The sequence below is a fragment of the Pecten maximus genome, chromosome 10 (assembly GCF_902652985.1).
Source record: "Pecten maximus chromosome 10, xPecMax1.1, whole genome shotgun sequence".
NCBI classification, from domain to species: Eukaryota; Metazoa; Mollusca; class Bivalvia; order Pectinida; family Pectinidae; genus Pecten; species Pecten maximus.
The window spans coordinates 35,340,111-35,366,298 of record NC_047024.1 but is presented as its reverse complement, the minus strand read 5'-3'; the positions used below and the strand labels follow the sequence as shown (position 1 = coordinate 35,366,298).

Sequence of the window (26,188 nt, the reverse complement as noted above, 5' to 3'; positions counted from 1 at the left end):
AATATTTTGTGTTTTCCCTAAAAACATGAAAATATGAAATGCTGTATATTGTCTCATCTCATTTTTTAACAAAATAGATTAGAAAATTTTATGAACCGCCGCTGCTCAAAATTTTCCCACAGAAAGGATGGCCACCAAAAGAAAGCCTGAGAGCCAGGAGTCTTTCAGAGTCCCCATAGAGGAAAGCGATGAACTCATCATTACACCATTGTAAGTCTAAACAGTATTTCATTTGAAAGTGAAGAACTAATATGCACATTCGTTAGTCACAATGTCATATTATGCTTCTCCAAATATACGAATCTGGCAATGGACAACTATCAGCTGACAATATTTCTGTCAACACAGTTTAGGGTATAAAAATCATATATGTTCTTCATATTTCAAGATTGACAATATTTAGATATTCAAATTGAATATTCAATGCTGATTGTAGGCAAATAAAACTTGATTTTCTTGTAGACAGTAAAGTACAAGACAGCAGTAATTGTTTTCAAACCTTTCCACAATTGTCTTGTTTTAAAATGCAATGATATATATATTCATTAATTGTACACGTGCCATTGAACTGTTTTCAGAAAAACAGACGAGCATTGTTTCATTATGGTAGTGTTAACTTTTTTTCTGACATTAGATGAGAGGAATATAGCTTTTAAGTGCTTTAGATATATATCTACAATGTATTTGATATATTTGTCAGTAGGCCTATATATAGAATAGAGAACAGTATATATATTATAAATACACTGTTAAAAAGACTGAATTTTACATTTATCAGGATCATCATGTGGTTATCAATTTCCTGTCTATTGTAAATCATTTATTAGAAGATCATAGATTATTACTATGTTCATTGTTGTATGTGTAATTAATTGATATGGTATATATTACAGGGGTGCTGGGCAAGAGGTGGGCCGATCATGTCACCTTCTGGAGTTTAAAGGAAAGAAAATTATGGTAATGTTGACAGTAACACACTTCTTATGAATTTTCTTTAATTTCAAATTTGGATTGGATACTTTTATGTCACAAAACAGGCCTGGGTTAATTTTAATTGCTAAAATAAAGTAATAAATCAATCTCCTTTGATTCAAAATTTAAAATGTATTGACTTTGTGTTTTACACATTCCATTTCTTTACTTTTAATTCAATATGGTAACTTTGAAGCAACTACCAATCATTGTAACAGAAAGGAGAGATATTATACTTATTTAAAAATGATTTACACAAATACTATGTCTGCTTTTGCAGCTGGACTGTGGAATACATCCCGGACTGAATGGAATGGCGTCACTGCCCTTTCTGGATCTGGTGGATGTGGAGGAGATAGATTTGCTACTGATGAGTCAGTAAGTAATAATAAGACACAGAACAAAACAAGATATTGTAGAGAAGACTGAAATATCACCAGTCCTCTCTAGAATACTAATGAAATGACTCGTAAGACTCCAGAACAAGACAATACAGAGGTTTCTACTTACACATTAGTACCATATGAACTGTATTATGACTCTCGGGTTCCAGAACCAGAAAATACAAAGGTTTATACTTACATCCATAGGGAAGTTGGGATTAAGAGCGAGGTTTAGACCTTGTTTGGAAGCAAGTTCCAATTAGGGGAGAAAACTCCCCGATTTTCACTACACTATGCAGTCTCCGTCCAATTACTGGACAAACTTTGTTATCAAAAATGAACAAAGGGATGCAACTCTGTACAGACTACCCTATAACAGTATGTAACAATCTTTCAACCTGTTTGGCACCAAGACGACTTGTCAACTGACGTTTAAAAGATAAGATTCATGAATATGAAATATAACAAGGTGACAGACTTAAATAGAACGGTCAGAATATTAATGTCACCAGAAGTCCTATCCAGTAGTGTCTGTGGGCAGGCCAGATCAGTGGTTGGTTGTAGATGATATAGCTGTACATATGTACTGTTGCATTGTTTAGCATAGTGTTTTAACTAGGTACTCTGTCAGGGACATTTATCATGAGGAGTAAAACATTACAACTTGCTGTAAACTTACCAAGAATGGAATAAACCTTACTACAATATTTTTATGCCCCATCATGAAATTGCATCCCATCCCGCTCCGTCCCATCCCGATGCAATGTAACTAGCTAATCTCAGGAACTGCTGGTGCCGTCCTCACAAAACTTTATTTTGGAGTGTCAAGTGGCAGTTTTGGCATTGATGTCTTACAGACATGTTCTAGTTTATGTTATCATTACATTGTTTATTTTGAGAGCTTTATAAATACCGGTGCTCAACAACAGTTTAACGGTCCTATCACATACTATTGTAATATAAATATCAGTGTCCCATACTACCATAATATTAATGTAAGATGACTGCTATTTAATTTGTTTTTTTTTTCAGTTTCCATCTGGACCATTGTGGTGCACTCCCATTCTTCTTGGAGAAAACAGAATTCAAAGGCAGATGTTTTATGACACATGCTACTAAAGCTATATTTAGATGGTTATTGTCAGATTATGTAAAAGTCAGGTAAGATTACTGTTATGATGAGAGTGGGAAAATCACTTTTACACCTTTGTCCATTATCTTTGGTCCTCAGTCCATCCTTTAATATAAATGTTTTTGCTTCTCTTTTTCTTTAAATATCTGTGTAATAAGCTGTATGATAATCCTTTAAATATCAGTGTAATAGGTTTTATGGTAATTCTTTCCAAAAGCTTACTTTTGCTATTTTTCCTGATAAGTTTGAATTGCAAACAGCTTTACTAAGGTTTGCAGTGTCATTACAAATCTTGACTTCAAAGAAACTCTTAAATCTGTCTCATCCTAATGATATTTTATTCATGTTGACTGTCTTTTGAAAACAATTTTAATATGTACACACCACTTTCATTAAAAAAGTGTTCATGTGACTGTACATTGTGATGTGTATTGCATTAATACCAATGGTACATGCCTTCTGTTTTACAGATATAGGTCTGTCCAGAGGTATTTTAACTGTTTCTATTTTGTTTTTATTTCAGTAATATTGCCACAGATGACATGTTATATACAGAAAAAGATATAGAAAACAGTATGGATAAAATAGAAACCATCAATTTTCACCAGGTATAGTCATTGATTTTTTTTAAAGCAGACATACATAAATGTATAAATCATTATTCAGATTACATACCTGCTTCATTGTTTCAATGATACAAGTTCAAACTAAGACAGTTTTGTAACACTTCAAGAAGCTGTGTATTCATTATGGGGAGATATAATAGTAGTCACTGGTAGAACTCCTACCATACCTATCACATGATGTCACTCATGCCTTCTAAAAACGAAGTGTTGATTTATATATATATGGCATCGTTAAAATTGGATGTTTAAATTGAACAAGATTTAAGATCTTTAGGAGATAATTCAATGTGATAGTAAGTTTTAGCTGCTATAATTTACGCTTCACTTAAAGAAAATAATTGTCTTTAATTTGAAACATTATGTAGTTTCCTTAGATATCATTTCAATCCAAAATCTGGTGTTAATATTTTGAATGTTATTTTTAAAACTTTTTTTTTTTTTTTTAATTTTTTTTTTTTTTACACAGGAAGTGGAAATCAATGGAATCAAATTTTGGTGCTACACTGCAGGACATGTTTTAGGGGCAGCCATGTTTATGATAGAGATTGCTGGTGTAAAGGTTGGTATGTTTTAGGGGCAGCCATGTTTATGATAGAGATTGCTGGTGTAAAGGTTGGTATGTTTAAGGGGCAGCCATGTTTATGATAGTGATTTCTGGTGTAAAGGTTGGTATGTTTAAGGGGCAGCCATGTTTATGATAGAGATAGCTGGTGTAAAGGTTGGTATGTTTAAGGGGCAGCCATGTTTATGATAGAGATAGCTGGTGTAAAGGTTGGTATGTTTAAGGGGAAGCCATGTTTATGATAGAGATTGCTGGTGTAAAGGTTGGTATGTTTTAGGGGCAGCCATGTTTATGATAGAGATTGCTGGTGTAAAGGTTGGTATGTTTTAGGGACAGCCATGTTTATGATAGAGATTACTGGTGTAAAGGTTGGTATGTTTTAGGGGCAGCCATGTTTATGATAGAGATTGCTGGTGTAAAGGTTGGTATGTTTAAGGGGCAGCCATGTTTATGATAGAGATTGCTGGTGTAAAGGTTGGTATGTTTAAGAGGAAGCCATGTTTATGGTAAAGATTACTGGTGTAAAGGTTGGTATGTTTTAGGGGCAGCCATGTTTATGATAGAGATTGCTGGTGTAAAGGTTGGTATGTTTTAGGGACAGCCATGTTTATGATAGAGATTGCTGGTGTAAAGGTTGGTATGTTTTAGGGGAAGCCATGTTTATGATAGAGATAGCTGGTGTAAAGGTTGGTATGTTTAAGAGGAAGCCATGTTTATGATAGAGATAGCTGGTGTAAAGGTTGGTATGTTTAAGGGGCAGCCATGTTTATGATAGAGATTGCTGGTGTAAAGGTTGGTATGTTTAAGAGGAAGCCATGTTTATGGTAGAGATAGCTGGTGTAAAGGTTGGTATGTTTTAGGGACAGCCATGTTTATGGTAGAGATTACTGGTGTAAAGGTTGGTATGTTTTAGGGACAGCCATGTTTATGGTAGAGATTACTGGTGTAAAGGTTGGTATGTTTAAGAGGAAGCCATGTTTATGGTAGAGATTTCTGGTGTAAAGGTTGGTATGTTTTAGGGACAGCCATGTTTATGGTAGAGATTACTGGTGTAAAGGTTGGTATGTTTTAGGGACAGCCATGTTTATGGTAGAGATTACTGGTGTAAAGGTTGGTATGTTTTAGGGACAGCCATGTTTATGGTAAAGATTACTGGTGTAAAGGTTGGTATGTTTTAGACAGCTATTCATTTTACTGTGGTAAAGAAAGAAGGTATTAAAGTTTACACTTAATGTTGTAAAGACCCTAAAAGGGGGGGGGGGGGGGGGGGGGGGGGGGAGGGAGGTTATACTGAAATTCATGTGTCAATCGGTCGTGCCATTATTAATTACAGTTATATATTTGAATATTTCACTTAGTATTGGGGCTAATCAATATTTTAGATACTACAGTGTGCTGGACTCTCTTTTAAAACTGTATAGATATTGCTGAATGTTATTGACACCACTGTGATGTTTCAGATATTGTATACTGGAGACTTTTCCCGACAAGAAGACAGACATTTAATGGCAGCAGAAATCCCAAATGTTCATCCAGATGTAGTCATTATTGTAAGTTAATGGTTCCTGACTACATATTAATTAGGATAAGATTGAAATACATTTTATTTAATGCAGACTGTTTGCATTAATTTGCCATTAAAGTTTATTATAGAAATATTGTACCAGTAACATACATGTAGATAGGAACCTGTTTCTTAACAGCCGTGCACGTGATTAATTTCTTCAACAGCCCTTATATCATTATTGTCAATAAAACAGTGTCTACTGATTTATATAAATAGGATATATGCCATTTAATGTGAATTAACTTCTGATATTTGTAACAGGAATCCACATATGGTACTCATATTCACGAAAAGAGGGAAGACAGGGAGGCAAGATTTACCGGACTAGTCCATGATATTGTGAGCAGGGGAGGCAGGTGTCTCATTCCTGTGTTTGCGTTAGGTCGAGCCCAGGAGTTGCTGCTCATTCTAGGTAAGTTTGCAACCTGTGCCTACTGTAGCATAGATTTAAAATCCTATTGTCATATTGGGTATTTTTCAGTAAACCTTTAGATTTTGGTGTATTCATCTTTTTCTTATAAAAGTCCAACTTGATATTTAAGCTATTGGCAAAAATGTAAGTTTTATAGCTAACTGTAAAAGCTCTTTGATAAGACAATCAAATTTGATCTTCATAAAGTATTCGTTAAATTATAACAAGCTACTTTAATCCCAAAAACTTACTTTTCTAAGGGATTATACTAAAGTGATGATGTTATCTAAACATCTATTAAGGCAGTGTTAAGTCTCGTTATTTCTTAGGATATGACGTTTGATTCAGTTTTTTAACTTTATTGATAATCAAAGATTATTGTATAGTTGTTGATCATATAAACCTAGACTGCCAGAATGTGTGTTACAGATGAGTACTGGAGTAACCACCCAGAGTTACATGACATTCCCATCTACTATGCTTCGTCTCTCGCCAAAAAGTGTATGAGTGTTTACCAGACATACATCAACGCCATGAACGAAAAAATCCGCAGACAAATCACAATCAGCAACCCGTTTGTCTTTAAACACATATCTAATCTCAAGGTAGGATACATCGCATTACAGAAATATTCCCACTACGTATACTGTAACAGTAGAACATAATTCAGTTTTGTTTCTTATATAGATAAGTATCTAACTTATAGTTACTTCAGCGGAGAAGACAGATGTAATACAAATTCCATTTTGATAGATAGGTGAGCCAGGTGTTGGAGAGACTGTATATAGGTTTTCACTCCATCAGACTGTGTACCTATGTATGTAATGCCAAAGATTTTCAGCGATCTAGTGGGTTCAAATATTCCTCGAAGGATTTTGATAAAACATCACATAATGATAGAGGACCATAATAGATCTTTGACAACATTGAGTTTCTAGGTCAAGGTCACTGTTAGTATTTTTAACAGAGGCCGGTAGGAGACATTTATTGCTTTATCAAAACTCAGTATGCTTGTTGAATTTAGCATGATTATATTGAGTTACTAAGACATACATAACCCATTTTGCAATGTTCAATCATATTTTTATTTAATAAGATTCAAAACAGGAATATTTTATATATATATATATAAAATCACGACAGCTTCGTTCAATATCTACACGTTTCTTATTTTAACATTAATAACATATACAGATGTAGAATGTGTCAACATTTCTCCTAAATCTGTATTGACCTATTCGTAATGAAAGTGATATAATGCATAAAATACATATATATTAATATGACTTCTCCCTTGCAGAGCATGGAACACTTTGAAGACATTGGCCCCTCTGTAGTTCTGGCAAGTCCTGGTATGATGCAGAGTGGGCTGTCTCGTGAACTGTTTGAGAACTGGTGTACAGATAAACGAAATGGCTGTATCATCGCCGGCTACTGTGTGGAGGGTACACTGGCCAAGGTAACGTGTCTCTGGTCATAATCTTAGTGTGAAAACTGGACCCAGGTTTTAATTCTCAGCGTTGTTGTTGAAATAGTATGTAGTTGCTTGAACTGAGTTTCACCTGTCATTTATAAGATTGCTAGCTCATCTGGGTGAAATACCCATTTAACAATGTTAAGCCATATGCATGACTGGCATGTGGCATCTGTCAAGGACTTTCGCTTCAAACAAATTGTGCATAACCAAGCCCTGAAGGTCATTTTATGTTTAAGTAGCATGCTAGGATGAAGGACTATAAAGTTTGCTATCGAGTTTAATTAATTCAATTTTTATACTATTATAATTTTTTTAAATGAATATTAATTGCAAATTAAACTTATTAAAAATTAAACTTAATAATAACTAAAAAAAATTAGTAAGGATAAAATCTGACATATATCCATATTAATTTAATGTGAACATAAAATAAGTATGTTATATGTAAGGCATATTTTAATCCTATTTTAATATGAGCAATACAAAACCATTGGGCCTTTAATTATTGTGTACTTGTGTTGTATTTAATATAGACAATAACATCAGATGTTATCTGTACACAGCACATCCTCTCAGAGCCAGATGAGATTGTGACAATGGCAGGACAAAAGTTACCAATGAAATGTTCAGTGGATTACATATCCTTCTCCGCTCACACAGACTATCAGCAGACCAGCGAGTTCCTACGGGCACTTAAACCCCCGCATGTGGTGAGTAAAACATAAACACTTAAACCCCCGCATGTGGTGAGTAAAACATAAACACTTAAACCCCCACATGTGGTGAGTAAAACATAAATACTTAAACCCCCACATGTGGTGAGTAAAATATAAACACTTAAACCCCCGCATGTGGTGAGTAAAACATAAATACTTAAACCCCCACATGTGGTGAGTAAAATATAAACACTTAAACCCCCGCATGTGGTGAGTAAAACATAAATACTTAAACCCCCACATGTGGTGAGTAAAATATAAACACTTAAACCCCCGCATGTGCTGAGTAAAACATAAACACTTAAACCCCCACATGTGGTGAGTAAAATATAAACACTTAAACCCCCGCATGTGGTGAGTAAAATATAAACACTTAAACCCCCGCATGTGGTGAGTAAAACATAAACACTTAAACCCCCACATGTGGTGAGTAAAATATAAACACTTACACCCCCGCATGTGGTGAGTAAAACATAAATACTTAAACCCCCACATGTGGTGAGTAAAACATAAATACTTAAACCCCCACATGTGGTGAGTAAAACATAAATACTTAAACCCCCGCATGTTGTGAGTTATACCATACACACCCTCAAACCCCCACATGTGGTGAGTAAAATATAAACACTTAAACCCCCGCATGTGGTGAGTAAAATATAAACACTTAAACCCCCGCATGTGGTGAGTAAAACATAAACACTTAAACCCCCACATGTGGTGAGTAAAACATAAATACTTAAACCCCCGCATGTTGTGAGTTATACCATACACACCCTCAAACCCCCACATGTGCTGTGTTATACCATACACACCCTCAAACCCCCACATGTGTTGTGTTATACCATACACACCCTCAAACCCCCACATGTGTTGTGTTATACCATACACACCCTCAAACCCCCACATGTGGTGAGTTATACCATACACACCCTCAAACCCCCACATGTGGTGAGTTATACCATACACACACTCAAACCCCCACATGTGGTGAGTTATACCATACACACACTCAAACCCCCACATGTGGTGAGTTATACCATACACACACTCAAACCCCCACATGTGGTGAGTTATACCATACACACACTCAAACCCCCACATGTGGTGAGTTATACCATACACACACTCAAACCCCCACATGTGGTGAGTTATACCATACACACCCTCAAACCCCCACATGTGGTGAGTTATACATACACACACTCAAACCCCCACATGTGGTGAGTTATACCATACACACTCAAACCCCCACATGTGGTGAGTTATACCATACACACCCTCAAACCCCCACATGTGGTGAGTTATACCATACACACACTCAAACCCCCACATGTGGTGAGTTATACCATACACACCCTCAAACCCCCACATGTGGTGAGTTATACCATACACACCCTCAAACCCCCACATGTGGTGAGTTATACCATACACACACTCAAACCCCCACATGTGTTGTGTTATACCATACACACTCAAACCCCCACATGTGGTGAGTTATACATACACACACTCAAACCCCCACATGTGTTGTGTTATACCATACACACTCAAACCCCCACATGTGGTGAGTTATACCATACACACACTCAAACCCCCACATGTGTTGTGTTATACCATACACACACTCAAACCCCCACATGTGGTGAGTTATACCATACACACCCTCAAACCCCCACATGTGGTGAGTTATACCATACACACCCTCAAACCCCCACATGTGGTGAGTTATACATACACACTCAAACCCCCACATGTGGTGAGTTATACCATACACACCCTCAAACCCCCACATGTGCTGAGTTATACCATACACACTCAAACCCCCACATTGTTGTAAGTTATACCATACACTCCCTCAAACCCCCACATGTGGTGAGTTATACCATACACACTCAAACCCCCACATGTGGTGAGTTATACCGTACACACCCTCAAACCCCCACATGTGGTGAGTTATACCATACACACCCTCAAACCCCCACATGTGGTGAGTTATACCATACACACTCAAACCCCCACATGTGGTGAGTTATACCATACACACACTCAAACCCCCACATGTGGTGAGTTATACCATACACACCCTCAAACCCCCACATGTGGTGAGTTATACCATACACACACTCAAACCCCCACATGTGGTGAGTTATACCATACACACACTCAAACCCCCACATGTGGTGAGTTATACCATACACACTCAAACCCCCACATGTGGTGAGTTATACATACACACCCTCAAACCCCCACATGTGGTGAGTTATACCATACACACTCAAACCCCCACATGTGGTGAGTTATACCATACACACCCTCAAACCCCCACATGTGGTGAGTTATACCATACACACACTCAAACCCCCACATGTGGTGAGTTATACCATACACACTCAAACCCCCACATGTGGTGAGTTATACCATACACACTCAAACCCCCACATGTGGTGAGTTATACCATACACACCCTCAAACCCCCACATGTGGTGAGTTATACCATACACACCCTCAAACCCCCACATGTGGTGAGTTATACCATACACACCCTCAAACCCCCACATGTGGTGAGTTATACCATACACTCTGACTCCCACATTTATTAGCTCACCTGGCCCGAAGGGCCGGTGAGCTTATGCCATGGTGCAGCGTCCGTCGTCCGGCGTCCGTCGTCCGGCGTCCGTCAACTTTTTCTTTAAATTGCTACTAGTCCTAAAGTATTGAATGGATTTTCACCAAATTTGGTCAGGAACATCCTTGGGGGAAGGGGAACAGAGTTTGTATAAATTTTTACTCTGAACCCCCAGGGGCCTGAGGGGCGGGGCCAAATAGGGGAAATAGGGTTACTCCTTTAAATCGCTACTAGTCATAAAGTTATGAATGAATTTGAACCAAATTTGGTCAGGAACATCCTTGGCAGAAGGGGAACAGAATTTGTATAAATTTTTACTCTGAACCCCCATGGGCCTGAGGGGCGGGGCCAAATAGGGGAAATAGGGTTACTCCTTTAAATCGCTACTAGTCATAAAGTTATGAATGAATTTGAACCAAATTCGGTCAGGAACATCCTTGGCAGAAAGGGAACAGAGTTTGTATAAATTTTTACTCTGAACCCCCAGGGGCCTGAGGGGCGGGGCCAAATAGGGGAAATAGGGTTACTCCTTTAAATCGCTACTAGTCATGAAGTTATGAATGAATTTGAACCAAATTTGGTCAGGAACATCCTTGGCAGAAGATGAACAGAGTTTGTATAAATTTTTACTCTGAACCCCCAGGGACCTGAGGGGCGGGGCCAAATAGGGGAAATAGGGTTACTCCTTTAAATCGCTACTAGTCATAAAGTTATGAATGAATTTGAACCAAATTTGGTCAGGAACATCCTTGGCAGAAAGGGAACAGAGTTTGTATAAATTTTTACTCTGAACCCCCAGGGGCCTGAGGGGCGGGGCCAAATAGGGGAAATAGGGTTACTCTTTTAAATCGCTACTAGTCATGAAGTTATGAATGAATTTGAACCAAATTTGGTCAGGAACATCCTTGGCAGAAGGTGAACAGAGTTTGTATAAATTTTTACTCTGAACCCCCAGGGCCTGAGGGGCGGGGCCAAATAGGGGAAATAGGGTTACTCTTTTAAATCGCTACTTGTCATAAAGTTATGAATGAATTTGAACCAAATTTGGTCAGTAACATCCTTGGCAGAAGGGGAACAGAGTTTGTATAAATTTTTACTCTGAACCCCCAGGGGCCTGAGGGGCGGGGCCAAATAGGGGAAATAGAGTTACTCCTTTAAATCGCTACTAGTCATGAAGTTATGAATGAATTTGAACCAAATTTGGTCAGGAACATCCTTGGCAGAAGGTGAACAGAGTTTGTATAAATTTTTACTCTGAACCCCCAGGGCCTGAGGGGCGGGGCCAAATAGGGGAAATAGGGTTACTCCTTTAAATCGTTACTAGTCATAAAGTTACGAATGAATTTGAACCAAATTTGGTCAGGAACATCCTTGGGGGAAGAGGAACAAAGTTTGTGTAAATCTTTATTCTCAACCCCCAGGGGCCTGAGGGGCGGGGCCAAATAGGGGAAATAGGGTTACTCCTTTAAATCGCTACTAGTCATAAAGTTATGAATGAATTTGAACCAAATTTGGTCAGGAACATCCTTGGCAGAAGGGGAACAAAGTTTGTGTAAATCTTTATTCTCAACCCCCATGGGCTTGAGGGGCGGGGCCAAATAGGGGAAATAGAGTTACTCCTTTAAATCGCTACTAGTCATGAAGTTATGAATGAATTTGAACCAAATTTGGTCAGGAACATCCTTGGCAGAAGGTGAACAGAGTTTGTATAAATTTTTACTCTGAACCCCCAGGGCCTGAGGGGCGGGGCCAAATAGGGGAAATAGGGTTACTCCTTTAAATCGTTACTAGTCATAAAGTTACGAATGAATTTGAACCAAATTTGGTCAGGAACATCCTTGGGGGAAGAGGAACAAAGTTTGTGTAAATCTTTATTCTCAACCCCCAGGGGCCTGAGGGGCGGGGCCAAATAGGGGAAATAGGGTTACTCCTTTAAATCGCGACTAGTCCTAAAGTATTGAATGGGTTTTCACCAAATTTGGTCAGGAACATCCTTGAGGGGAGGGGGAACAGAGTTTATATGAATTTTTACTCTGTACCCCTAGGGGCCTAAGGGGCAGGGCCAAGTAGGGGAAATAGAGATTAGTCTTTTAATTGCTACTAGTCATAAAGTTTTAAATGGATTTTAACCAAATATGGTCAAGAATATTCATTGGAGAAGGGGAACCGAGTTGGTATGATTTTTTACTCTGAATCCCCAGGGGACTGGGGAGTGGGGTCTGATAGGGAAAATAGGGGTTAATCCTTTAAATCGCTATTAATTATTAAGTTACGAATGGATTTGAACCAAATTTGGTCTGGAATATCCTTAGGGGAAGGGGGAAAGAGAGTTTATATAAATATTGACTCTGACCCCCAAGGGGCCTGACGGGAGGGGCCAAATAGGGGAAATAGAGATTTGAGTTTTAAATGGATTTGAACCCAATTTGGTCAGAAACATCCGTGGTGATGGGGGAACAGATTTTGCATAAATGGTTACTGTGACCCTCAATCCCATAACTATGTATATCATCGCTGGGCATTAAGAGATAAACACAATTCTTATGTAAAAATAGGCCAAAGGGGTTTTCCCCACCCTAAGGGACTTAGTTTCTTTAAACACCATTATGGTGTAAAAATAATCCATATGGTCTTTCAGAGAGTACATTTTTGTATATGTATTGACAAATTGAACATGTACATTATTTTGACATTTGGTCAAATCCAACCAGGTGAGCGATACAGGCCCCATGGGCCTCTTGTTGTGTTATGCCATACACACACATATTTACATTCAAACTGCAGCTCCACTATATAACTTTGCCACACTGACTTGAAGGTTACATAACTTCAAAACCTTTTTTATGACCTCATTATTATTATGACGTCATAATTGTTAGGGCTGTAACGGGTACAATTTTTTTCCCCGGGTACTCGGTCTTTACAACCCGACCCGTACCCGGTTACCCGTTGGCTGTAGAGTTGTAGCCCTGTACCGACGTTAAGAATAGAACAGGGGAGGCCTTCGATATTATGAACATGGATTTGTTTGTGTTAAATGAATATTTTGAATAGTTCTTATTTCTTAGTTGAACATTACTGATGAAGTCATGATATGTACTGATGAAAAGACATTGTATTGAGTCGCGCTTCAATCAAGGAAGCCATGTTGTTTAGTTGACATACGTGCAGTTTGTTTTGAGCATGACCGGAAACACAGCTCTACCGTAATAACTCAGGTAAAGAGAACACACGAAAACGACATGATGAAAGTGAGCAGTTTTATACTATCATTATCGTCCATGACTTGTGTGAGGCTTGTGTATGGTTATTACAGTAAATGTTTATTTGGTGTCGATTCGAGGTTTCTCTAATGTGTGTGTGTTTTGCCTTACATACATTGCGGAGTTCCGATGTTACAAGAAAAACCGGTGTTGAGGCAGCACATTTCGCGACCCTGAGAAAGTGTCAACAGACGATGCAACAATGTGACTGTTCATTCAGGAGACATGTTTACAGAACACTAAAAACAATGTTTAATTATCTATATGTGATGACTCAATTGTGTCAAAGCTATACGGTGTACTTTGAAATATATGTGTACTTCGGTGAACTACAGTAGTTAGTACTATGTTAGTACAAAGTTTCGGGGTTCGGGTACACAATTTCAAACCCGGGTTGGGATCAAAACCGACCCATGACGGGTCACCTGGGTACTCGTTACAGCCCTAATAATTGTCACGTCTGAGATAATGAAAGATGGCTGTAGAAAAGGCTGTTCCATCTTTGAAGATGATAATCTAAAGCATTCATCGTAGGAGCAAAATTCCTGGATATAGTCTTTAAAAATCGCTGCCAAATGTAGCTCGTATGTGTCAATACAAGCATTGAACCGCTTTCATTTGGAAGTTATGGGCTGATGAATTCCAACTCAACACGAAATGCTAGCGCTTCATTAAATTCGCCTCTATCCAGTTGGCATTCATCAGCCCATAACTTCCAACTGAAAGCAGTTCAATGCTTAATTAAACTCCCACATGCAAGGCAGGGCAAATTGTGTATTTTTTCAGGTACATGTTACAAAGTCTTACACTTTTTTTTGCAAGATGAATTATAATGAATGCTATTTTATATTTGTATTTTCTTCTTACACATGTAAATTCCTTTAAGATAGATCTTAAAATTCTTAAAATTGAGTAAAAATGTTGAATCTTTTAAGATGATCAAAAATGTTAATATTCAGAATGTTTTGTAAAAGTAGGTAATTTTGTGCATGGCCATGGAGGACATAAATGTAAATATTCCATACATATATAGGTACTTGTACATGGAGAACAGAATGAGATGTCACGTTTGAAGGCAGCACTGATCCGGGAGTACGAGGATGACACAGAGTACCAGATGCAGGTCCACAATCCCCGTAACACTGTCGCTGTTACTCTTCACTTCAGAGGCGAGAAAATGGCCAAGGTATTCCTCCAATTCAAAACAAGTCTATGAATTTCATGAATAAGGACACTTTTCACTTCCTTGCTATCATTTTCACAAGTTGTGCTACCGGTCAATAATGTAATGTGTTCTTAACAACATATGTTTGATTAAACCCCATTCACAAAGGAAACCAAATTATAGCACAGAATATCTTAAAAATTACTAGGATGTATGATACAAAAATGTGAGACATGTTCGGAAAATATTAGAGATTGAATTGAAATGTTTAGAAGTTTAACAAATGTCAGGGAAGGGAAGTGTTTGGATGAAAAGAAATCAGAGAATTAAAAACATTAGCCGAAATTAAAGACATAGTGTTTCACCCAAAAGTTGAGATATTCTCAAATGAAAAGACATGAGTCTGCTCACTTTCTACTCAGCAGATTCACTGCTGGTAATCCAAGCACCAGGCTATATATGAATATTTTACTCATTTGGATGAAACTTGCAATGGCGGGTACATACACCAAATCACCCAATATAACAAGGCCATTTGATTCAGCATACACATGTTGAATCTTCAGCAAAAGTTCTGACCATATGATTCAGGTAGGTGCCTAGTTACTCACCTAGCACCATCATCACTTTGAAGGAACCACACAGCATCATAGCATGCTGGAACATTTGGGGGGAAAAAACAATTTTGTCTCCAGTGCCATAAAAAACTTATGAATGTTCTTGTAATTTTATGGATACTGATCTTTTGTGGGTTTGTTCAGGTTGTTGGAAAGTTGGCTGCAGAAAAACCTCTTCAAGAGGAAAAGGTAACAGGGATATTGGTGAAACGGAACTTCAACTATCATATCATGCATCCAAGTGATTTATCAAGTGAGTATTTTATATGTTTTACTTACATTATATATATACATAGAAAAAGTGATAATTCTGAATTAGTCATGATCAATATTCCCCATTATTTTCCCAAGTCAGTAGTGAAATTCTCAAAATACTCAACAATTTAATTCACAATTTCCTGTCCTCTGTACTCATACACTGTCAATATATATATATAGATATATTATATGGGATGCCTGGTTTGAGCTGAAGATTGCTCTACAGTTGAATATCATATTCTGTTAGTTATAAGATTTATGTGATATCTATTTCATTGCCTTGATTCCTTGTCAGCTGGTTCTTTTTATCTCGCCTTCTGTCACAAAGTGGTGCGAGGAATGTGGTGTTATCGTTTGTCCATCAAGGCACAATTTGGGTTAAGAAGTCCTGCAGAGTTTGCCATTCATTCATATTGTGATAGGATGTTGATATTTTACAAGCTATTTATTTTTGGATCAATTGGATTTACTGTACAGTCAGAATGGTAAATTAATTTTTTTAAATATTATTTAAAATTTTAAATTTAAGTCCTATTTTCGTCAAAGTGGAAGTTGTAACATATGTGGTCCTCAAACATTCTTTGTTTTAATAAAAAAAACTTTATATATAACATAGGCTATACAGACTTAGCAATGGCTACAGTAACACAGAGATTGAGTATTGCCTACACGGGCACAATCAACCTGCTGCGATATTACCTCAATCAGTTGTCGGGGGACGTGGAGCAGTATATGTCCAACGACAAACCTGCCCTTAAGATTTTCAAGGCCGTCACTGTGCTTGTGGAACCGAAGATGGCTGTCGTAGAGGTAACATGTTGTCATTGGTTGATATCTCTGATAGTGTATATTAATAGTATTTTGAATATAGTGAATAAGTAGTCATTTCTCAATAAACGTTCAATATAGATATAACCACTTGTATTAATATAAAAAGAATAATTTGATCTTTGATGTAATTCAGTAGTTACATTTTGTTCCTGATCATCTTGCTGTCATTTAAGCAATGAACAGTGGTTTTAATGTTGTTATAGTCGATATGGCAGCAAGATGTATGGTGGGCAAATGGCATGGGAACCCGTTATAACAACATTAAAACCACTGTTCAATACTTATATTTACATTGTCTTACCATTTTCATCAACTTTGAAAAAAACTAAACCAACACAAAAAAATCCCGCCTCTTTTAATGTCACATGACCCACTGGGTGTTATAGCCTGAGGCACTGGGTGTTATAGGCGTATGGTGGCAACTGCCACTTAGCATTGTGTCAATGGGGAAATGCGGAGCAAATGTAAATATTTATAAATTGTAGGCTATAATTTCTAGAAGATGCCAGTGTAAACAATATGGTGACTTGTTCTACTTTCACTTTGGAAAATGCTGTCTAGAAACACAACACTTTTTATGCAACATTTCAATATTATATAATAATGTTAGTAATAAATGATTGTTCAATAGTGTTAGCAGATTACACCTACCATACAGCTCACCATAAATTAAACATGGTAGTCTGATATTTCATTTAAAATTCTGGGTTTGGACCTAAAATTAAAACTACATCTGGTACGGAAGCTGGAAATAACCGAAATTACAGAAGGAGTTAATAGAGATACTCTCTCAGAATGGATTTGTTCAGTACTGTGTTTCTGTGTTGTAGTGGGTTGCTAGCCCAGTGACTGTGTTTCTGTGTTGTAGTGGGTTGCTAGCCCAGTGACTGTATTTCTGTGTTGTAGTGGGTTGCTAGCCCAGTGACTGTGTTTCTGTGTTGTAGTGGGTTGCTAGCCCATGGCCAGTGACTGTGTTTCTGTGTTGTAGTGGGTTGCTAGCCCATGGCCAGTGACTGTGTTTCTGTGTTGTAGTGGGTTGCTAGCCCAGTGACTGTGTTTCTGTGTTGTAGTGGGTTGCTAGCCCATGGCCAGTGACTGTATTTCTGTGTTGTAGTGGGTTGCTAGCCCAGTGACTGTGTTTCTGTGTTGTAGTGGGTTGCTAGCCCATGGCCAGTGACTGTATTTCTGTGTTGTAGTGGGTTGCTAACCCAGTGACTGTGTTTCTGTGTTGTAGTGGGTTGCTAGCCCAGTGACTGTATTTCTGTGTTGTAGTGGGTTGCCAACCCAGTGACAGACATGTATGCTGATGCTGTGGTTACCGTAGTACTCCGAGCTGAGACAGACCCAATGCCACATAAATGTAAGTAACATCAGATTATTTGCTTCGTTTATTTTATGACTTATAAATGTAAAACAAGTTAATCTATTCATCATGCTTGTTGGTCTGTATGGAAGCGTGCGAGGGGTCTTACTGTGGGAGGAAACCAGAGTACCCGTAGCAAACACATGTGGTCAGACAAGTCACCATGTACATTTTCACATTCAATCAGGGAATCCAATCCCAGCTGCTTAATTAGGTGAAAGGCATATGTGTTACCACTGTGGCACCTGACCACTTTTGCTTTCCCCAGCGGTGGCCGAGTGGTTAAGGTGTCCCAACACTTTATCACTAGCCCTCTACCTCTGGGTTGCGAGTTCAAAACCATGTGGGGCAGTTGCCTGGTACTGACCGTAGGTCAGTGGTTTTTCTTCGGGTACTCCGGCTTTCCTCCACCTCCAAAACCAGGCAGTCCTTATATGACCCTGGCTGTTAATAGGGCAATAAACCAAACCAAACCAATTCACTTACAATTGGGAAAGTAACCCTTAGATTTCAAAGATAGTGTTATGTAGGTCACATTTTCTGTTGATATCTTACAGACGTACCACCAGCTGTGAAAGTGGACCGTGGCCATATCACAGAATGTTTAATTGAGATGTTCACCGACATGTTTGGAACAGAGAGTGTTGGAAAGTTCATAAAGGGAGACAAAATGACAATCACCATTGATGACAACACTGCTGTAATCAACATAGATACATTGGTAAGTAAAAACACTGATAACAAGGATTTTTGTGACCTTTTGTTCCTATGGTGTTTGGTTGCAATATTATTTGTTGCTATGGAGATTGGTTGCTATGGGGATTTGTTTTCAAATATTTCAATGTGTTGAGAATTTACTGCGTGGAGAGGATTGTTTCTATCACAAAATCTTCATTCAATATATTTTGAAAATAATGAAAATTTAATTATTGGCCTATTGATATTTCTTTTGACCTATGTTGATTGTCCTCTGTCACTTCTTAGGTATCAAAACTTCAGAACCTATTAAAGTACCAAGCCCTGGAAGGTAGAAACAGCAGTATGATGAACTTTCACTTTGGGCTTTATCTAACTATCAATTTGTATTCAATTTTGAAAGGCTTTTTTGTGTGTCTTTTACACAATCATTCTTAATCGGATTGATTGAGGTGAAATCATTGTCTGGTACTAGAATTGTGTTGTAATGCTGGAGGTGAATTTGTAGCCATTCATTACGAAAAAAACAAATCTTAAGTAAGTACTGTTTCTATTTCAGGATGTTAAATGTGAGGATGAAACTCTACAACAAGTTGTACAGACCAGCGTTTCCAAGTTAATGTTGGCCATATCTCCCGTCAAATAGCCATCACACTGACGGGTACATACATTAGGAACTATGGAAACTCTGGAGTCTGGACTAGAGACTGTTTACATGGGACCTCTGGAGTCTGGACTATAGACTGTTTACGTGGAACCTCTGGAGTCTGGACTACAGACTGTTTATGTGGGACCTCAGGAGTCTGGACTAGAGACTGTTCACGTCGAACCTCTGGAGTCTGGACTACAGACTGTCTACGTGGAACCTCAGGAGTCTGGACTAGAGACTGTTCACGTCGAACCTCTGGAGTCTGGACTAGAGACTGTTTACGTGGGACCTCAGGAGTCTGGACTAGAGACTGTTTACGTGGAACCTCTGGAGTCTGGACTAGAGACTGTTTACCTGGAACCTCTGGAGTCCGGACTACAGACTGTCTACGTGGAACCTCTGGAGTCTGGACTGTTTACAGTGGAACCTCTGGAGTCTGGACTATAGACTGTCTACGTGGAACCTCTGGAGTCTGGACTGTTTACAGTGGAACATTAGGAGTCTGGACTATAGACTGTTTACGTGGGACCTCAGGAGTCTGGACTAGAGACTGTTTACGTGGGACCTCAGGAGTCTGGACTAGAGACTGTTTACGTGGGACCTCAGGAGTCTGGACTACAGACTGTCTACGTTCGACCTCAGGAGTCTGGACTAGAGACTGTTTACGTGGAACCTATAGAGTCAAGACTATTGACTGTGAACAGTGGATCTTCTGTAGTTTGAACTATGGACTGTGTAAAGTGGAACCTCTGCAGTCTGGACTATAAAATTTGTACAGTGGAACATCTATTATGAGCTATAGATTGTGCACAGTGGAACCTCTTTAGTTCAGATAGAATTGAATATGTTAGTATATTGTATTGGGAAACTTATGTCGTTAAGGTTACAATAGAATATGTTGGGCAGTGTGCCATGGAACCTGTGTAGTCCTGACTACATAGAATACTTCAGGCAATGTTCTGTGGCATATCTGTAGTCCAGGCTACAATAGACTTTTGTCTGTACAGTGGAGTCTCTGTGGTATGAACCTTTCTTTCAAAATAATATGTGGGGAAATATTTTCCAGATCAGTGAATCTCCAAGACAGTAGTGGTCAGAAACTTTTCATATTGTTGAAATCTACACATGCTAGATTCTAGATTTTATAGTACAAAAGCGTCAAACTGACAAAATCATGCATAAGTTAGATCTGAGAGCAGATACAAGATACAATACAAACTTCAGAGAGGTAATAGCAGTTAGAAATTTAAGTTAATAACTTTATATACAAGTGTGAATACCAGTTTGTGCATTGGTACTGTTGGTCACATAGAGACCAGTGTACTATGGTACCACAAACTCTTCAACTCTTCTAAGAATGGTTTAACACCAGGGAAGCATGGTCACAGTTGTGAGGTAATTTCCCTTTATCCGGTCAGAAATCATGTGTTTCAGTTTTAATGTCAACGAAGTAAATTTTGTAAAATTTGGGTTTGTGTTCTATGAATTATTCTAATTTTGATTCTTTTTGATTCTGTAAAGTATTGTGTTGATTTGAGAGTGTGGTTTGTGAGAGAAGTATGGGAAGATGTAGTGCTAAGTCTAATGTATCTGATGAGATTTTATCTTTTAATATTGTTTCTAGGCAGGTACAGTTAACAACGTTTTCTGTTTCTTCGAAGATGTACAAACCTGTACCAGTTGTTTTTCACTCATTCCGGCTACATTTGTATTAAAGAGGCAGCTCATATTTTGTCCAATCATTTCATTAGATGAACCAACTCCCCGATTTGTGTTGATATTGAAGGACTACCTTATTACAAATTTTCAGTAAGGAGAAGTTATACAGATAATGACAACCTGGTATTTCTAAGAAACGAAAATATTTAATACGATATACATGTACATGTATCTAATCATGTATTGCAGAACAAATGCAAGCTGTATATTGTATTTGAAACATCAAAGTCCATCGCCATGAGTACTAGTTGAAACACCTTACTCCATCAAATAATTTAGTTGGGGTCTAAACATTCTTTTTAGGTCATCTGACCCAAAGGGTCAGGATGACCTATAGTCATCGTGCTTCGTCCGTCGTCGTCCGCCGTCCGCCGTGCGCCGTGCGCCGTCCGTAAACTTTTTCTTTCAAAACGCTACTCCTCCTTAACGCTTGGGTGGATTACTTCCAAATTTGGTTTGAAGCATCATTGGGGGAGGGCAATCATATTTTATATAAATGAGGCTGGTCTGACCCCTGGGGCCAGAAGGGCGGGGCGCCGAAAAGGGAACTTAGGTGAATATTGCTATAAAATCCTACTCCTCCTTTACCCTTGGGTGGATTACAACTAAATTTGGTTGGAAACATCATTGGGGGAGGGCGGTCATATTTTATATAAATGAAGTTGGTGTGACCCCTGGGGCCTGAGGGGCGGGGCCCCAAAAGGGGAACTTTGATGAAATTTTGCTATAAAATCCTACTCCTCCTTAACCCTTTGGTGGATTTCAACCAGATATTGTGTGAAACATCATTTGGGGAGGATGATCATATTTTATATAAATGAGGCTGGTGTGACCCCTAGGGCCTGAGGGGCGGGGCCCCAAATGGGGAACTTTGATGAAATTTTGCTATAAAATCCTACTCCTCCTTAACCCTTTAGTGGATTTCAACCAGATATGTTGTGAAACATCATTTGGGGAGGGCGGTCATATTTTATATAAATGAGGCTAGTGTGACCCCTGGGGCCTGAGGGGCGGGGCCCCAAATGGGGAACTTTGATGAAATTTTGCTATAAAATCCTACTCCTCCTTAACCCTTTGGTGGATTTCAACCAGATATTGTGTGAAACATCATTGGGGGAGGGTGGTCATATTTTATATAAATGAGGCTGGTGTGGCTCCTGGGGCCTGAGGGGCAGGGCCCCAAAAGGGGAACTTTTATGAAATTTTGCTATAAAATCCTACTCCTCCTTAACCCTTTGGTGGATTTCAACCAGATATTGTGTGAAACATCATTGGGGGAGGGTGGTCATATTTTATATAAATTAGGCTGGTGTGGCCCCTGGGGCCAGAAGGGCAGGGCCCCAAAAGGGGAACTTTGATGAAATTTTGCTTTACAATACTACTCCTCCTAACCCCCATAGTGAATTATTACCAAATTTGGTGTGAAACATCATTGGAGGAGGACAATCATATTTTATATAAATGAGGCTGGTTTGACCCCTAGGGCCAGAGGGGCGGGGCCCCAAAAGGGGAACTTTGGTGAATTTTTGCTATAAATCCTACTTCTCTCTAACCCTTGGGTGGATTAATACGAAATATGGTGTGAAACATCCTTTGGGAAGGGTGGTCATATTTTATATAAACGAGGCTAGTGAGACCCCTGGGGCCTTAGGGGCAGGGCCCCAAAAGGGGAACTTTGGTGAATATTTTCTGTTAAATCCTAATCCTCCCTAACCTTTTGGTGGATTACAACCTAATTTGATGTGAAATATAAGGTGACGGCAATCATATTTTTTAATGAGACAGGTTTGACCCCTGGGGAAAAAAAGATGGGGCAAAAGGAGCGCTTAGGTTAAACATTTCTTTAAAATGCAATTCCTCCTTAATGCCTTAATTGATTACAACTATATTTAGCATGAAACATCATTGGGGAAAGGCAATCCTAATTGATATAAATGAGTCTTGTCTGACCCATTGGGACACAGAGGGGCATGCCCCAAAAATGGGAACTTGGCTAAAATTTTGCTTTATGATGCTGCTCTTCCTGGACAAGCTAAATGGATAAAACCAAATTTGATCTAAAACATAACTGGCTGCGATAAATGATTTATGGTAATAATGCTGGATTGAGGGGTGTATCCCTGCTGTAAGTGTAAGTGTTTGTCAGATGACCGTTAAGGCCCATGGGCCTCTTGTTAATTAATATCATCCTGACAATTGAAAGGTGATATTTACAATATGCCATGCTAGGGTCAATTCATGAATTGTGATAATGTACTGTTAGTATTTGTAATTTAATTTGGGCGAACTTGATTCTAGCTTGCCGTTTGTGCTGTTTGCCGGTTTTGAGCTTGCCGCCGGCACGTACATTCAAGCAAAGCGGCTAAGATGCAATATGGCCGACATAGACCAAAACATATTTATCTTTATTCATTTATAAATAAACATATTTCAAAAGCATTGTAAACATTGAACGCTGTCGAATATTCAAAATCAACTTATTTTGCAATAAATATGACTAAAATAGCCTTACAGACTCAAAACAAGTTGAAATTCTTTAACTTCTCACTTAATCTAATCTTTCGGTTGAACGCGTCGCCAGCTTGTGTGCCGGTGCTTCCAAACCGACAGGAATTTACACCGATTGGCATGTGCCAAAATTGTGCGCGCATATTCGGGACACAATAAAGTAATTTTGCTGCCTTTCTGCCTTGCCACCGGCACATCAGAATCAAGTTTGCCCACTGTTACAGTATATGCTATGCATATTATGCAAAACAATTGTAATTTGAGTGAGATGAAGTTTTTTTTACATTATACTGGTTAACTATGTAAAACAAAACAAAAGTTAAAAAAAAACAAGCTTACTCTAGCTAAGTTACAATGAGCTCCTGTACATGTTTAAATTTTAAAATTAGAAATATTTTATATTAAAACAAAATTTTGTTTTTGTATTTAAAAAAGACTTTGGTGAGAATCGCATAACAGAGTACTTGACAATGACTTTGAAGTGAAGCCTTTAATATGACATCTGCCCTTTTCTGTAAATGTTTACCTACATCTTTGAGAGGTCAATTTGTGATGGAACATTTTGGAATTGAAATCAGGCTGATTGCTAACCATACACATATTAAATCATAAAGCCCTTCAAGCCATTTTCCAAAGCTCATCCATAATCAACCGGATCAGAAAATCTTACGTTTAGATCATGATTAATCTTCGTAAACGATAAACACTGGTTCATCTAGTCATATTGAACTGTAAAATACAATAAACAGAAGTGGTCCATCTCCATATTATCCTTTTATTGTTAGATTGAACAGAAAACTAGAAACTTCTTATTTTGAGAGAGAGCTATTAGAGTCATTTTAATAGAGATTATGACGTGTACAGGAAGATAGCATTATCATCACATCATCCATCATTATTGTTGTTGTCATCTCGACCATATACAGAAGAATTGTTGTTATTAAAATGATAATTTCTAATCCCATTGTCTGTGCTTTCTTTGATTATAACTCGATTGAACCATGAAGAATCATCTGCTCTTGGTGTGGGATTACCTAGTTCGTCTCACCACTGTTTTGTCACTCTGCAGTTTATAATTTATGAGACTTAACGTAACATAGCTGTCTTGGTTTTTAACTCACCTGGTCCGACGGACTGATGAGCTAACTGCCGTGGCAGAGTGTCCCTCGTCCTACATCCGTTGTCTGTCAACTTTACAGTACTAGTCATGAACCACGTTCAGAGCAGATTTGAAGCAAATTTAGCGTGGAGCATCCTTGGGTGAAGAAGAACCAGTTTTGTTTAAACAATGGGCCTAGCCCTCCAGAAGACTTGGGGTCAGGCCAAATGGAAAATATGCACCAAATTGGTTAAAATTATTATTCTCTAGGAATGAAAGGATTAGGTCCATATTAGGTCTTGAAGCCTCCTTGGGTAAAGGAGAACCAATTTTGTATAAACTGTTGCCATTGGCATAGTCCCCAGGGGTGGGGCCAAATGGGAAATATGCACCAAATTGGCTAAAATCTATGCGTGAAAATTGGAAGTTTGTAACACTGAATTTGAAGGTATGCGTTGCAAACTTGACAAAAAATGAAAGATTTGGCAGCAAAGGGTGTTGGGATAGACAAACAACAATCGCATGTTATTTCTATCGTTGATGAGGATAAAATGTGGAAATGTGGTATTTCAAGTTCTGATACTCTGGACAAACTATGTGATACACTTCTGTACCTTTTGGGTCTGAATTTTGCTCTAAGGGGAGGACAGGAAAATTACAGTCTAATTTGGATTTTGTTATAAATACGATATTGATACAGTATTAAAATGAAGCATCGCAGTTTGATTTTATTGTTCTCATTACACTCTCAGTTGGATATTTGACTATCCAACGGTTAACACCATTGGATTGTGAAATATCCAACTGACCATCATTGGATAGTGAAACTATACATTTACTGTACACAAAGGACGACATCACAGGATTTTTAGCTCACCTGGTCCGAAGGACCAAGGTGAGCTTATGCCATACCGTGGCGTCCGTCCGTCCGTCCGTCCGTCAACAACTGACTTATTTGACTTCTTCATAACCGCTGATCGGAATTTGAACAAATTTGGTCAGAAGCATCCCTATGGGTAGGGGACTCAAAATTGTACAAATGATGGGGCTGACCCCATGGGGGCCTCTGAGGCGGGGCCAAAAGGGGTCAATTTGGCGCTATTGATATAAACGACTTCTTCTCTGAAACCAAGCAATGGCTATCGCTGATATTTGCCTGGTAGCATCACTATAGGGTGGGGATTCAAAATTGTACAAATAATGGGGCTGACCCCCAAGGGGCCTGAGGGGCGGGGCCAAATGTGGTCAATCCGGCTATATTGATATAAATGACTTCTTCTCTGAAACCAAGCAATGGCTATCGCTCATATTTGCCTGGTAGCATTACTATGGGGTGGGGATTCAAAATTGTACAAATGATGGGGCTGACCCCCCAGGGGCCTGAGTGGCGGGGCCAAATATGGTCAATCCGGCTATATTGATATAAACGACTTCTTCTCTGAAACCAAGCAATAGCTATCGCTCATATTTGCCTGGTAGCATCATTATGGGGTGGGGACTCAAAAATGTACAAATGATGGGGCTGACCCCCCAAGGGGCCTGAGGGG

At 38.6% G+C, this 26,188-nt stretch overlaps 1 protein-coding gene across 1 annotated transcript; it reads left to right on the top strand.

Moving 5' to 3' along the window:
* Positions 1-106: 106 nt before the first annotated feature.
* On the top strand, positions 107-19,570 carry LOC117335579 (cleavage and polyadenylation specificity factor subunit 3-like). The gene is made up of 17 exons (XM_033895673.1): positions 107-210; positions 894-957; positions 1,253-1,350; positions 2,388-2,516; positions 3,011-3,095; positions 3,580-3,672; positions 5,136-5,225; positions 5,504-5,654; positions 6,084-6,259; positions 6,955-7,113; positions 7,695-7,841; positions 14,770-14,922; positions 15,663-15,771; positions 16,393-16,586; positions 17,880-17,967; positions 18,528-18,691; positions 19,226-19,570. Exons 1-17 carry the CDS (start codon positions 128-130, stop codon positions 19,310-19,312), a joined length of 2,070 nt encoding a protein of 689 aa, XP_033751564.1. The 5' UTR covers positions 107-127; the 3' UTR covers positions 19,313-19,570.
* The last annotated feature ends 6,618 nt before the right edge of the window (positions 19,571-26,188 follow it).

Coding starts and splice junctions, on each gene's coding strand:
- LOC117335579 (XM_033895673.1), top strand. CDS start 128: ATGGCCACCAAAAGAAAGCCTGAGAGCCAGGAGTCTTTCAGAGTCCCC. Junction 2,517..3,010: donor TCAGATTATGTAAAAGTCAG/GTAAGATTACTG, acceptor TTTTTATTTCAG/TAATATTGCCACAGATGACA. Junction 16,587..17,879: donor CGAAGATGGCTGTCGTAGAG/GTAACATGTTGT, acceptor TCTGTGTTGTAG/TGGGTTGCCAACCCAGTGAC.